Source organism: Onychostruthus taczanowskii, unplaced genomic scaffold (genome assembly GCF_017590055.1).
Source record: "Onychostruthus taczanowskii isolate IOZ18803 unplaced genomic scaffold, ASM1759005v1 scaffold6, whole genome shotgun sequence".
Lineage (NCBI taxonomy): Eukaryota > Metazoa > Chordata > Aves > Passeriformes > Passeridae > Onychostruthus > Onychostruthus taczanowskii.
In genome coordinates, this window is record NW_024503679.1 from 437,734 (window position 1) to 453,127 (window position 15,394).

At 51.6% G+C, this 15,394-nt stretch overlaps 1 protein-coding gene across 2 annotated transcripts in view; it reads left to right on the top strand.

The window, feature by feature from the left end:
- The first annotated feature begins 6,915 nt into the window (after positions 1–6,915).
- NPTN (neuroplastin) overlaps positions 6,916–15,394 on the top strand; it is a 40,009-nt gene continuing 31,530 nt past the window's right edge. For both annotated transcript variants that reach the window (XM_041418403.1, XM_041418404.1), the window contains exon 1: positions 6,916–7,131. In XM_041418403.1, the coding sequence (XP_041274337.1) occupies positions 7,044–7,131 (88 nt within the window). In that variant the 5' untranslated portion in view covers positions 6,916–7,043. The remainder of the gene's footprint in view (positions 7,132–15,394) is intronic.

Genomic DNA, 15,394 nt, shown 5'->3' on the forward strand with positions numbered 1-15,394 from the left:
CAACCCAGCTTTGGAGAGGCAAAGCTGCTGCAGGGATGAGATTTCCAGCCCTGCTCCACTCTCCAGCCTCTCACAACACTCAGGGATGAGATTTCCAGCCCTGCTGCTGCTCTCCAGCCTCTCACAACACTCAGGGATGAGATTTCCACTCTCCAGCCTCTCACAACCCCCTCAGGGATGAGATTTCCAGCCCTGCTGCCATTTCCCAGCCTTTCCCAGCCCTGCCTCTCATTCCTGTTGAGCCCAGAGCTGCTTTTCTACCCCCCAGGCCCAGCCTCTCCCTCCAGGGTCCTTTTCACAGACAATCCTTTGCTCTTCTTTAACTCTGCCCTCCCCAATTTATCATTGTCTTAGGTTGAAAATTTAGCTGTGGTGTGTATTCTATTGACATCTGTTAGAGGTGGGGCAGTTCTCTGTTCATTGGGCAGTTTTATCTCTTCCACAACCAATCCTCCCTCCGGGAAATATCTTCTGTTAAAGTAACTTTCCCCCAAAATTTATTATTTCCCCCCACCTAGTTCTGCTTTATAAAAGCACATGGGAAGGTTTCAGCCTTTCCACTGAGATTTCAGCTTTTCCACTGAGGCTGTTTCATTCCTGTGCTCGTGCTTCCCTAAAAGTGTAATTCAAACAACTTTAATTGTACATTATTTTCTCTCTGAATTGCCCCCATGGATAATTTATCTTCTCTTATTGTCGCTGGAGGGAGTACAATCTTATCTTTCAGCTCCAGCAAGGCCGACAATTTCCTATCTTCTGATGCCTTCTGCTCTTCACTATGTCGGGGCTTTCTAGAGAGTTGATTAAAGCAAAATTGCTTTTTTTTTTTTTCCCTGCAATTTTGCTGCAATCTAACCCAGAAATGCCCAAAGAATCACAGTCATCTTTCACAATGCTCCTGTGTTCCCTGCTATAAAAGTCTCTCCTGCCCAGGCTGGAGAATGCAGCACCAGCTGTAATGTTTGCCATCAATTAAACCTCCCCTCCTGTCACTCCTCTGAGCTTTGGGAGGTGAAACAGTTGGGACATTCAGCCCAGTCTGGTCACTCACTCTTGTTCATTTTCTCCTGTTGATAAAAAAATCTTCTCTTCCTAAATTGCTTTTCTTTTACCGTGTGCATCCAGCTTTTCCCAATCCTCTGCACTGCAATTTCCTCAGCTTGTTTCTCAGGAGTCTGAAGGCCAAACATTGTCCCCAATGCACACTAAAATACCCAGTTCTCCCAATTTCACCCATTTCCAGCCCTTAGTGGAGCACAGAACTGTGGAATACCCCGAGCTGGAAGGATCAGCAAACCCAAATGCTGGCTCTGCAAAGACACCCCAAAATGTGGCACCTATCTAACCCTGACTCCGCTTTTGGGGGGTTCTAACAATGATTTTGGGCTGGCCTAGGTGACTTTGGGGTTTTGGTAACCCCCAGCCAGTGGCAGAAAGTTTTAGGATGTGGGTTGTGCATCACACCTCAGTTTTGGGACAGTTTGCACCCCACCCGTGTCCTTGCAGATCCCAGCATGATGAAAATGGCCCTTTCCTGGGCTGGAAGCCCAAACTGGGCTGGATGCAGCAGAGTCCGGCTCAAACTAAGAACAGCTCCCGGGGGCTGGGCCTACACGGAGCAACAGGAGAGGCTGGGTGCTGGGTGGGGGTCCCAGGTAAAGCTGCTCCAGGCCACTAAAATCCAGCAGTGCTCCCCTGCCTGGGCCCTGCTCTTTCTCATCGCTGGGGTTTGTTTTGGGTGTCACCCTCCCAGGGAGGAGAGAGCCTCAGATTTCATTAAATCACTTTTATTGCATCACTGGCTGAAGGGAATGTGCCCCCGGGCAGCAGAGAACACTACGTTGATCAGAGTGAGCCATTAGGGTCAGCACCAGCCCTGGCTAATGCAGGACTAGGAAAATGACATTTATCATTTCCAAGGCCAACTGATAGCACTCGTTTGGATTGAGCTGCTGCGGGATGAGCTGCAGGGGCTGGGGAAAATAAACATCCCCCGCAAGAGATATGAGATGCAGCACGGTGCTGCTGCTGCCAGCTCGGCAGTGACCTCCTGGCTGTCCCCTCTGTCACTGCCACACTGATCGCTGCTCATTGTCTTCATTTCATGTTAATCACTGCTCTTTAGGCTGATGGATTATCGGCCTTTCTGCCTGGCTGCCTGCGCCCTGCGGCGGCTGGGGCCGCTCAGCTTGCCATTACTGCACAGATCCCATCGATGGCTGCGACGCGGAGCAGTCCCCTGTCCCCAAACCAGCCCTGGGCACCCCAGAGTGACCCCTTGGGGACAGGCACTGTGTGGGACAGGAGCCAGGAGGGAATCCTGGTGCCCGATGCACCCCACAGTGACCCCTTGGGGACAGGCACTGTGTGGGACAGGAGCCAGGAGGGAATCCTGGTGCTCAGTGATGGCCATTACAGCAAAGCCTCAGGGAGCTCTCTTGTGCAGCATGTGCGGACTCCTGGCTGCTCTTCTTCCGTGCCAGCCACGGCATTGTCCCTTCCCTTCCCTTCCCTTCCCGTTCCCCTCCAAGGGCACCCCGTGCCCACAGTCACACCCCAGGCTACTAAAACTCCACAGGAACATCCTAAGTGTCCCTTGGGGAATTCCCTAGGACACGGGGCTGCCCCTGCAGCCACCACAAGAGCCCAAATCCCTGTTTTTTTTTGGAGAGGAGCCCAGCTGCAGGCAGTGCCCAGCCTGGCTGGAGCCAGCCCTGTGCTAATCCAGGGGTGCCACCTGCCGTCTGCTCCTGCCGGATCAGCCACATCCTGAAAATTCCTCCAGATGTTCCAAGTTTTTTCCCCCTGTGCCTTCCCGGAGACCCTCACTGGCGCGCAGGAGCAAGCTGGGGTGTAGCAAAGCTGCCCGTGGCTGGGAGGAGCTGCTCCCGACAAAAGTTATCCCTTCCCTCAGGGTAATAATGAGGTCAGGGAACAGCTGAGTTATTGGACCCCATTCCCTAAAAATTGAGTGGAGAAAAACATTACAGTGTGGCTGAGCTGGGTGAAGAATTTGCAATGGAGACAAGTAATTTTGGGCTGGGTCAGAGATGAGGGAAAGCAGTTGGATTTGTGTCCCTCTTGCTCCTTCCCTGCAGAAAATAAGGTCAGGCAAGCTCCAGCTTTCTGTCCCAACAGCTGATCTCAGCCCTGCTGAGATTCCTCCCCAGACTCCGGGTGTGCATTCCAAACCAGCCGGCCCCAAACCACCCTTTGTTTGTTTGTTTTGCACGGAAAGCCATTTCTGCCTGGAGTGGCTCCGGTCTGAGCACTGCCCACAGCAGCTGTGAGCACGGGAACTGGCTGGGAATAGCCCACGGGATTGGGAAGTGGGAACTCAGCTTCCTGCTGAGGAAAAAAAAAAAAATTTTTTTTTTTTGAGCAGCTTTGCCTTTGACTCTTTTCCCTCAGAGCGTGTCACTGTGTGATTTTACAAGCCCTCCCTTCCCCCATTTCCCAGAGCACGAGGGTTTTGTTCAGTTTAATTTTTTCCTGGCTGTTTAAGACGAAAACTGCAGGGTCACCTGTGCAGCAGGGTGTGAATGAGGCCTCTGCGGAGCCTCACCCCGATGTTATCTGCTGGGGTTGATGTCGTTCTCCAGCTGCCATTGTGCCTCTGGGGAGATGAATACCCATTAATGAGGTCGCAGTTACCTTTTGGGATCGCTGTTTTCCTGGCAAGCGGCCCTGTGGGAGCATTATCTGATGTTATCCAGGGTTTCTCAGCCCTGAGAGCAGCTGCAAAAGAGGAGTTTTGTGCTGGACTCTGTTACGCGCTCTGCCCTGGCCCAGAACACATTCAAAAGAAGGGGAGTCCGTATGAGGAAAGCAAAGAAACTCTTCCCTGTGAGGCTGAGGAGGCTCTGGGGTGAAATTCCCAGAGCAGCTGTGGCTGCCCCTGGATCCCTGAAAGTGTCCCAGGCCAGGCTTAACGGGGCTTGGAGCAGCCTGGGACAGTGCAATGGTGGCAGGGAGTGGAATGGGATGATCCTTGAAACCCTCCCCACCCCAACCCACGCTGTGAAAGCTTTCAAGTGTCAAAGCACATCACTAAACACATCCAAAAACAGGGAACTCTAAGACATTTGCAGTTGTAAGAAGACAAGCTCCAAATCCCCCCACAAAATAAGGATGATGCCTCTTTGCTGCTCTCTCAGAACTGAAACTCTCCTGAATTTCCTGCTGATAATGGGGGTTTTTTTGCTTCCTCTTTGCTTGTCTGGCTTCCACGATTTTCTGTCTTCCTCGTTCTGAAGGAATAAGCAGAGAATAATAAAAATTGAGCCCCCCTCCAGGTGAACATATGGGTCTTGCTTGAAGGGGAAACCCAGGGATTGGGAAACTTTGCAGAAAACTGAGTTTTCTCCGGCATTCCTGAGGCCAGGAATCACCATTCCCACACCAGGCAAACACATCACCCTGCTCAGGCTCCATCTGCTGGAATCGCAGGGTCTTCCTCACTACCAGCCCACCGTGGTGGATCTAGGGCTGGCAAATCCCCTTTTCCTGCAGAACTCCCTCATCCATGGGACAACACGAGGGGTTTTTTATATGGCTGCATACCTGAGTACTTTGTTATAAATTTTAGGGATTTGTAGGACTTCTGTGCTCCAAGAGACTCGGGATCAGACCCATGAGGACATCTCCTGGCCACGGGGACTTTCTGCTCTGTTTTTTTGTGCTGTATGACCACAAATCCATGGATTTGTGAAGGCTCATGTGCACAGCCTTCGTTCCCTGCCTGGGGAACAACCTCCAATGGAAACCTTCCAGGGATGCTGCAGGTGACAGCAGGGCAGAGCCAGAGGAACACAAGTGACAGCTGAGTTATGCAACTGTGGAGAGAAACTCCGAGCTGGTGGCAGAGCAGGGGGGAAAAAAATTCCTCCTGCTAAGTTGGGCTCGGGCCTGTGGCAGCGTGAGTCACCCTGAGCTGCCATGGTTACGGAGCAAGGATTGCTGAGCAGATCCAGAGCCTGCTTCCAGCGCTCACTCCTTCCAAACTTGGAAAACAGGCACTGGAGGTAAGGCCTAATAGAGAGTGGGTGTCTGCAAGGAGCAGAGTTACAGCAAAATCCTGGGAAAACAGAGTGCAAAGAGCAGTGCGAGGGGCAGCGCTGGGTAAAAGTGGATTTCTGGGTCTCTGTTCCCCTTTTTGTGTGGTTTGTAAGGGCTGCTGTCAGGATTGTTCCACACAGAAGGGAAACAAAGAGGATGTTTCCACGCCACGGTGAGAAAAAGCAGGGTAGTGTCACACAGATGAATCAGCTGGCACCAACAGTGAGTCATGGAAATGCACCGTGGAAATTCTCCAGCGCAGTGGAATCTCTGAGGCACATCAAACCTGGCATCCCTGGGGAGCCAGGGGCAGCTAGGATGACGTGGAGCACCAGCACACGGCCACAGAACTGCTGCTCCTCACGTGTGACCTCGGCCCTGCCATCCTCACCCAAGGCCTGAGGGGCTCAGGCAGGGATTTCAGCAGGGTTTTCATGGAAGAGGTGTGCCTGATCCTTGCTTTCAGTGACTCACAGCAGCAATTAAAGGACGGAGTCTGTTTGCTGATCGTCAGGCAGGGTGAAGGAGGAGGGATAAGAAGTCAAGAAGCCAAGGCAGTTTGGGATGTCACCACCCATTATTTCCCAGCCCACCCCACTTTGGGCTCACTGGTGGTGCAGGGCTCTGCGGAAAGCTGAACATCTGATCTGGAGGATTTTCTGCTGGTTTTTCCCGCAGTCTCCTTCTCTGCTGGTCTGTCCCACAATCTCCTACAAGCCTCGTATCTCCCCACCATCAGCTGGGCTCAGAACAAAGCAAAAGCAAGCAGCAAGTCTGACCTGGCATCTGTGATTTATGACAGGAAAATAGAGAAAAGCCACCCAAAGCTCGCCAACAGCTGATTTCCAGCATGCCTGGCTTGTCCAGTCATCCATGAGTGAGTTTTTGTGCTCTTTGCTCACAACTACACTGCTAACATGGAGCAAACACCTTTGCTTCATGCAGCCTCAGTTTCCTACTTGTGCAAAAATGACACAGCCCTTGAAAAATCTTTTGTGCGGAAGCACAGAAGTGATGGGTAGAATGGTGTTTAAAATTATATAAGTGTTTTGTGGATGTGTGGACCTTAAGCTGAACAATTGGGGGTGGAATTGTGTTCCTCTGACACACTGTGGCCCCTGCAGAAAGGCACAGAAACTCCTGAAGTGAGTATGAACAGAGCCAAATACCAGCTCTTACCTTGTATTTACCAGTGTTTTAAGCCCATAAAGACCAGAAGTGAGAAGGAGTGTGGTGCTTCTCACATCCCAGCCAGGGGGGCTCCGCCATGGTGTCTCTGAGGGCAGGCTGCTTCAGAAGGGCTCTGCCATGGCGCTGTCCTTGCCCCTGAGGGGACAGATCCCTCAGAGGGGCTCTGCCATGGTGTCTCTGAGGGGATGGACTCTCAAGGGCATGGATCCCTCAGGCAGGCTCTGCCATGGCGGCTTTGAAGGGATGGATCCCTCAGGTGGGTTCTGCCATGGCGCCTCTGAGGGGATGGATCCCTCAGGCAGGCTCTGCCATGGTGCTGTCCATGCCCCTGCGGTGAGGCTGCCTCAGGCGGGCTCTGCCACGGCGTCTCTGAGGGGATAGATCCCTCAGGCGAGCTCTGCCACGGTGTCCCAGAGGGGATGGATCCCTCTGATGGGCTCTGCCATGGTGTCCCTGAGGGGATGGATCTCTCAGATGGGCTCTGCTATGGTGTCCCAGAGGGGATGGATCCCTCAGGCGGGCTCTGCCATAGTGCCCGAGCAACGGCTACCTCAGGCGGCCTCCGCCATGGCGCCCCTGAGGGCACGGCAGAAAGGGGAAGGGGCAGCTCCCCGCTGCCTGGGCGCCCCTATCCCGCCGCCCCCCCCGCCCCCGGCGGATCTCGCGAGAGCGGGCGCTGCGCTGCGGTAGGAGGTCGGCGGAGAAGGACGGACGGAGCCGCCGCCGCTCCCGCCGCCGCCTCAGCCTCCTCGCCGTCCTCCTCCTCCTCTTCCTCCTGCCCCTGCCTCAGGAAGATGCCGCGCTCCGGGCCGCTCCCCGCCGCCTTCTCGCTGCTGCTGGTGACGGCCGCGCTGCTGCCGGGACCCGCCGCGGCGCAGAACGGTGAGGGAGGGCGGCGGCGGCGGGGGGAGCGGGGGGGCGCGTTGCTATGGCGGCGGGTGCGCTGTGGGCAACCCCGCGGGTGGGGGGCGAGCCCGGGTTTGGGGGGAATCCCTGGTGAGTTGGGGCCCCTCAGGGAAGGGGGGAAGGAGGAGAAAAGGGGGGGGACACGCACGGCCCCCCCGGCTCCTCCTGAGGCGCCTGGTGCCGCCGGTAAAATGGAACATCTCATCTCCTCCCGCCTACTGAACCTGCATCTGCCGGGCCGCCTTAAATCATTTATAATGCAATAAAGCCCGTAGTTCCTTAGCAACTAGAGAGGTCCTTCTGATAGGAGAGTAAAAGAAGGAATTAAGGGGAAAAAAAAAAAAGAAAAAGGCAACAACCAACCCACCACACCCCAAGCCTTCTCCGTTCCTTGTAGGCTAGCTGAGCTAAATCCAGCGCGGCTGCCTCCTCCCCGGCGAGCTCGCAGCCAAGTGCATGACAATTAGTGGCAGAGAGGAGCGGGGCCAGGAGGCTGCTCCAGCCCAGCTCCCGCTCCGAGGAAATCCCGCAGCGCCGAGGAAAACGCCTGTGTGCCCCTGGCAGGCCTGTGTGCTCCTGGTGCAGCATCACGGTCAGCGCTGCCCAGGGAGGGAGGGAGCTCGGCCTGCGGCAGGATCCGCTGGGAAAACCTGCCTCTCTCCGGCAGCGATCCCACCGTAGCTTCATCCTCTCATCCTCCTTTCTATCGCCTTCCTTTCTGCTCTGCGGGTAATATTCAGTCCTAGAGTTTCGCGGCTGTTGAGGGGAATTTGGCCTTGGCTCTTTGCTCCAGGGGAATCCTGGAATCGCACGAGTGTGGAATTTCGCGGCCTGGTTTGGCTTGGAAGGGACCTTAGAGCCCATCCCATTCCACCCCCTGCCATGGGCAGGGACACCTGCCACCGGGCCAGCCCTGAGCCTCTCAGGGTGTTTGACAGTGACATCCAGATGGGAGAAATGCTGTCCTAAAGATCCCAGGTGGGAGTTATTCCCTGAGCACGTGCGGGTTTTGCAGCGTGAAGCCAGCAGTGGCCTTTGTGTCTCTGTTAACCAGAGCTGGGCACTGGCAGTGCAAACCGGGGGCTCTCTGCAGAGTGAGGCAGTCTGGGAACACCCCGCTGGAGCTGTGTGGGATTTAGGGATCCGGGAACGGGGCTGGATGGGCTGAGTTGTGGGTTCAATGCGGTTCTGCGCTCCCCGTGGCACTGCTGAGTTCCCAGAGAAATTCCAGCCTTGGGAGGGAAGGAGTTAAGTGGAAATGGGTCGTGTGTTGGTGCAGGGAAGGTGTCAGGTGCCAGCAGCTGGGGTGACAATCCCCGGTGGCTGTGGGACGCTGCAAACATTTGGCGTTTGGCAGCACTCAGGTGGTCGGTGAAAAAGAGAATTTTGGGGAGAGCTGGAAAGGGGCTTTGTCCCCACCAAAGTGATCTTGGACTGAGGGAGATTGCAGCCGGCTGGTGTGTCCTGGAAGCTGATTAATTGTTATTTTTAATGATGTGGTGAGAAACCCTTTGGGTTTCTTTAGTGCTGTGGGAGCTCACGCTTTCAGGTGAGTGAAGATCCGCTTGGGAAGGGGCGGAGCGCCCCAAGCCAGGTGAAAGGTTTTGAGACCTTTGTGACTAAGGTTTACTGCTGCCCCATTTTTAATGTAAAAGGGCCCTTTTGCAGAGGAACTGGGCTTTTTTCAACAAATAGTGGCCCGTGGGGAGCTTCCTGAAACAGAACAGTTCCTCTGTGGGTGGAGAACGGGTCCAGCCATTTCCCGAGTTGTGGATATTCCTTTGGAAACAGCTTCTCACCTAAGGGTGTGTGCTTTGAAGGGGCAGGGAGGATCCCAAAGGGCAGGAATTTGTTATCTTTTATTGATGAGGAACCATCAGAGTGCTGAAAGGTGAATAGTCCAAGCCGGGGTGGTGAAGGAATGGCCAGGTACCTGTTGGAACTCACCTGGAGCAGAAAATCCCCGCTGGAATGCTGAGAGTTTGTGGGAAAAAACCAGGAGATCACTGCTGAATTCCCAGTAATCTTTCCAGGCTTTAATGCAACCCAGAATATTTGGAGTCAGGCTGACCTATGGATTAAATCTTGCTGAAACTGGGAGGAGGGTTTTATTTTAAAAGGTTTTATTTTGAGATGTTTTTATTTTGAGGGTTTTATTTTTCGGGTGGCTTTATTTTGAAAGCTCTTGCATAAAGACCTTAAGATCTCAGGGAAATGTAGCAGGAATTGAACTTTTCCTGAATATTTTGCTGGGAAAATGATCAGTTTCTGCTCATGGCTTACATCCAGAGCAGAGTTCTGGTGGAACTGGGGGAGGGATGGGGAAGGATGAGGAGGAAGAGCTGGAAAAAGCCAGTCAGGAAGATCTGTGTTTAACTGCACTTTCTCAGGGCAGCTGTTGGAAAATCACCTTAATGCTTCCAAGCATGGAGGAAAGGAAAACGTGATTTTTCCATCATTGTTTCACCTTTGAAATATCTTTATTTCCAAACAAGCAGCTGGAAAACCAAAGGCTTCAGTGCAGTGATGATTCCACCCCAGAGTGGCTGGGATTTAAAGGTTATTTTATTGTCAGAAATTGCTGCTTGGGCTGCCCCAGTCTGGGAAATCTGCAGTGGTTTTTTAGCACAGCAACACAGGAGTTGGAGTGGGAGCAAGCAAGCTGAAATGCAGAGAATTCTTCACCATTCCAAACCCTAAAACTGCTTGGGTTGTTCTAAGCTGGGCATGAGGGAAAATAAAACCAAATTAATGCAGGTGGTGCTTGTTTAGTTCATCCTCTGCATGGCTGGAGAAGGAACCAGCTGGCTAAAACCAGAATATGGATTTTCTGTTGGTAGAAACCAGCATGAAAGCGACCATAAAATCAGGAAAATTAGCTGAGCTGATCCTGAATTCTGAAAATGAATTTCTTCTTGAAAAACTTTGCTTTTATCCTTGTTTGTGACCACTGAACCTCATTCATTGCTCAGCACCTGAGCTCTGCTGTGCCTTTTCCTGGTGCCCAGATAAATGTGAGCATTTTTGGAGCCCGGGTGTGGGCTGAGCAGCGAGCAGAACGTTCAAAGTTCTCTTCTTCTCCTCCCCACCAGTGCTTCTCTCCCTCCTCCTCCTCCTCCTCCTCCTCCAGGCAGGATCTCCCCTGTTTCTGCTGCTGTATGTCCCCAGCCCAAGGTGGCTTTGTCACCCTTGAGCCCATCGTGGGTTTTATTTCATGATTTTATTTCCATTTTGGTCGTTATTGCAGCTCCTGACATTCACACGCGTGCTGCGCTTGGCTCCAGTAGTGAGATTTTATTTTTTGGGGTGTTTTTCTCTAATCATGACAATTGCAGTTCTTCTAGAGTTGGGTTTTGATTAAAGCAGGAGGGGCAGCAAAGCACAGGGAGCCCTCACAGCTTGGGTCTGCCTTACCCCAAGCCCTTTTTGCTATTTTTTCAAAGTTTCCTGCAGAATTCTTCCTTCTGGAGGCTGGAATTGGGCTGGCTGCTGTGGGATTCCACAGTCTGATCCTTTGGATGTTTGAGCATGGGCTTTGTGTGTTCAAACTCCTCAAAACAGGAATATTTGGGAATAAATACAGACTTTTTTCCCAGTTAATTCCAAAATACAAATCCTGACTTCTCTAAAGCTGGAGGAGGGAGCTTGGCTGTTTAAACATAACAAAGCTCTATGAAATTCAGTATCCAATCATTCAAATAATAATTATCTTTGGTTTTATTTTCATGGCAGTTTATTCTCACTTCAGGTTAAAAATTTGTTTATGCCTGGCACTGCTTGGGTTTTGGGTTTTTTTTTTTTTTGGTGTTGGAGATGTGCACTGTGAGACATTTTTCTAGGGGAAAAATAGATCAAAATGTCCTGTTCTGGTTTGAATAAACAAGAAAAAAACCCGTTTTTTTTTAATAATTTCTATAGTTTTGCATTCCATGTTTTAAAATGCACAGCAGTGACCGCTGTAGCTAATTGCATTTTGGGGGTACTCACAGGTTTAGAAACCTAAAATAACTCTTTATTTTTTAAAAAAGCAGTTTATTAGCAGTTTATTTATTAGAAAAGCAGTTACAGCATTTGTGCTGCTAGAATAGGAAAACAAGAGGAAAGGGAATATCAGAGCCTGGAAAAAATGCACTCAAACCCAAAAGTTCAGCTGGAAAAGCAGCTGGGAACACATGGAATTGCAGGAGCTTGGGAAAAGTGGCAGAGAGGATCTTGGAAATGCTGGGTTGGAGTGCCCAGGGAAGGCTCTTGGCAGCGCTCAGAGCTCCCAGAGCCTGGAATGATCCGTGAGGGCGGACAGCAGGAGTTTGCAGAAAACAGATGCTCGGAGCATTTTTAAACCTGAGCGTGCACCAGCTTGGCTGAGCGCTCCGGGGGTGATTTTTTTTTTTTCCCCCTCCGTGGTTTGTTGGGAAAAGCTTTGTGGGGTTTCGGCAGAGCCTGCCTCGGGTTCAGGCTGCAAATGGGGTTTGGGTTGCTGTGGTGTGGAGCTGCTTGGGGTGAGTGAGGTGGTGCTGGAGGGGCTTGAAAGCAGCTCTGAAGCACGGGTCAGTGCTCTGCCTGGTGAAATCCCTGCAGGGGATGGGCTGTTAGGGAGCTGCTGGATTAGAAAATCCCTAAAGTACAGGTTTGCAGTTCGGTGTTGGTCTGGGCTGAGCAAAAATGGTCCCTGGTGAAGGCTGACCTAGAACAGAGACTAGACTGAAGAATAAAGCAGGGATTTATTAGGAGGCCTCAGTGGATCCACCTTGGGCAGCACAAGAGCCCAGCCAGGGCTGCACCAAAGAGGAACCAAAATGGTCACAAAATGGACAGCTGGTCATGGGATCTCTCACTTTTATGAGTTTTGGGCCATTTGCATATTGGAGTTAACTGTCTAATTACAGCTCCAGCCCATAAAGTCCCATCCTGCTTGCTTTTTTCTCTTCAAAAGAGAGAAAAAAAGAGACTTTGTCTCAAAAGAGTGTTAAAGATTGCAGCTCTCCACAGGATCAGGGCAGGATCAGGGGTTGCAGCTCTCCACAAGATCAGGGCAGGATCAGGGATGTTGTTTATGCCCTTGGGGCTGAGATCTGGATTGTTTGTCCTTGGTGCCCAGCTAGAGCAGGAATTGCTTTGTCTCCCTGCTCTGTGCAGAGAGCTCACCATCCCATAATATGAAGCCCAGACCCACACCCTAAATCTGAAAACCAGAAAAGCTAAAGCTGAGCATCACTCTGTGTGTTCAAGCAGCAGCAAACCCCTGTGTGTGACCCTTCAGTGCATCACCTCAGGGTTCCTGATGCACAGAGTTCACCTGGAGCAGCCTCTCCAGGGAATTCAGTGCTTGCAAGCAGCTGACTCACATTTCCCTGGATGGTTTGGGTTGGGAGGGACCTTAAAACTCATCCGTGGGCAGGGACACCTTGCACTAGCCCAGGCTGCTCCAGGCCTGTCCTGGGACACTTCTTTAAATAAACCCCAACCCTTTCTGAGGGGATGGGTCACATAGCAGAAAGGAACAGCCTTGGATTTCTTTGCTTCCCAGCAGGAAAATGCAGCAGAGCAGGCAGGGCCCAGCTTCCCAATCCCATAAAAACAAGGAATAGCCACCAGGAGATCCCAGGATCCAGGAGCAGCCACAGCTTCTCTGGGAATCCCATCCTACAGCCTCACCACCCTCACAGGGGAGAAATTTTCTCCAATATTTAACCTAAGCCTGGCCTGTTTCACTTTTTAGCCATTCCCTGTGTCCTGTCCCTCCACCCCTTATCCCCAGTCCCTCTCCAGCTCTCCTGGAGCCCCTTCAGGCCCTGGCAGGGGCTCTGAGCTCTCCCTGAGCCTTCTCCTCTCCAGGTGAGCACCCCCAGCTCTCCCAGCCCCCCTTTTGGGGCATCCAAGGAATAAATGGCATGGAGAAAAGAAATAACTGTAAATATTTATCACTCCAGCCTGCTGGATTGAGCAGAATGAAAATGTTTTTCAGTTTCAGCTGAAGATGAGCAGTTTGCACTGACCAGCCAGCTGGGTTTCCACTTCAGGATCTGGAACCACTTCAGGATTCCAGGGAATAAACTGGAAGTTCATTATTGGAGAGCTCAATTTGGATTAGATTTGGCCAGAGGAGCTCTGCAGCTCCCTCCTCCCCTACTGCCACAGAAACTGGGAGCTGAGCACTGCAGGGGATTGGGAAACAAATCTTGGGGAGTGTTTCCCAAATCCCAGAGCACCCAAACATCTCAGGGTTGTGACTCAGAGCCTGCTCCTGCACTTTGGGATCTCCTGGTGGCTGTTCCTTGTTTTTATGGGATTGGGAAGCTGGGCCCTGCCTGCTCTGCTGCATTTTCCTGCTGGGAAGCAAAGAAATCCAAGGCTGTTCCTTTCTGCTATGTGACCCATCCCCTCAGAAAGGGTTGGGGTTTATTTAGGGTCCAATAAAGGTAAAAAATCCCTTTATAAAGGGAAGATCCCAGTGTGTCCCAGGCACACTTCAGGGCTGAGTACAGAAATTCTAAATTCAGGTGGAATTGGGACTTTGGAGTTGTGCTTGGAGAGCTCTGAGTGAAAAATAGTCAGGGTGCCATTCTTAGGGCTTCATTTTGCTGTAAGAAGTGGGATATTTGGTACATTTATTCCCTCTAGCCTAGAAACTTAATTATTTTATATGGCAGCCATCCTATAGTGCTGTAGGATCACCTCTGGATTCTCCCTTCCAGTGTCACCTCTAATCCAATTCACCTCTAATTTTGTCATTTTGGGAATATTTCAGTTCTATCCCATTCCTGCCAATTCTTTGTGCAGCAGGGTTGGGAGTGATGCTGTAACCCCTGGGTGCTGGGAGAGCTGTTCTGCTCCCTGTCAGGCACAAGGGTAATTCAATATTTTATTCCTTTTGATAAGCAATTTGTGATTAGATCTTTTTTTCCCCACTAGAATTGGCTTTTTGCTTCCAAAACCAAAACAGAGCCAGGACAATTCCCATTTCTCCCCAATTTTGTGGTTGCTGAAGCTGGTAGGAGGCTGGAATATTGTATTGATGGTTTCCTTCAGCCTTAATTTGTTGCATTTTTTATCTGACAGGGTTTTCAGCACTTTGCTGAGCAGATCAGAACCTGCAGCAAAGTGCTGAAAACCCTGTCAGATGCAGCCCTTAAATCACAGGTTATTTCTGGCCCCATAATCTCAGCAGTGTCAGTAGGGCTGCGGAGATCAAACCTCCTCAGGGAGAGGGGGGAGATGGGCTCTGCTGGAACCCATCCTCATCCCAGCTCCAGGGCTTTGGGGGAGAAATGGAAAATTGTATTTCCTGCCTGGCACTTCCCTCATGTGCCATAAAAAAGCCAAGAACTTCCCGAGGCAATCCCACAATTCACAAAACCCCTCTGAAACCACGGCTGGCAAAGGCATTCCAGGGAACTGTCAGCTTCCAGCATCCCCTGAAATCCATGGAAAAGGCAGCCTGGTGCTGCCAGCAGGCCGGGCTGAGTCCCTCCCAAGGAGATTTCCTCCCACAGGCAATTTGTCCCTCCTCTCCCAGAGGTTTTCCCAAGGGTTGAACCCACCTGGTGCTCAGCAAAGGCAGGAGTTGTTCTCTGCTCTCCCCATCCCTGCTCCTCCCTGGCAGGGAAGAATCCCCCCAGGCAGCAGCACTGCTTTCATCCCTTTTTCAAGGAATACAGGAATTTTAGTGCTGCAGCTGAGGAGTGGACAAGAATCCCTCCAAAGCAGAAAGAGCCAGGGCAGGAAGGCTCCTGGGAAGTGCCACGAAATCCATGTTAACAACTAAAAGCCATTCCCTGGAAAGCAGTGGGAAGGGATTCAGCTGCAGCACAGGAAGCAGAGTCGGAGCAGGCAGCAATTTCAATTTGTCTGCAGCAGCTGAAGATCTCAAAAAACTGCTTGGGGAAAAATACCCCTAAAAAAGGCAATTTTTAGCCTGGAGCTCAATGTGCACAGCAGAAGAAATCTGCTGCACAAAGTGTGCCATCTCTGCTGCTTTTTAATCCATTTCCTCCTGCCTCCCTGTGCCTGGGATTCCAGCATCCTCCTGGATGCACTGAGCAGGAGCAGCAATTCCCTCCCACTCTGGACCACCTCAGCTTGGGATAATTAAAGTGTCTCCAGCTCCATGTGCAGCAGCAGGGCCAGGATTTCAGCCAGCAGGCAGCTGAACCTCTGGTTTGGGCTGCAGAACGTGCTGGGAACGTGTTATCCCCTGTGCTGCTGCCATTCCCTCTGCTCACACAGGAATTATTTTTGT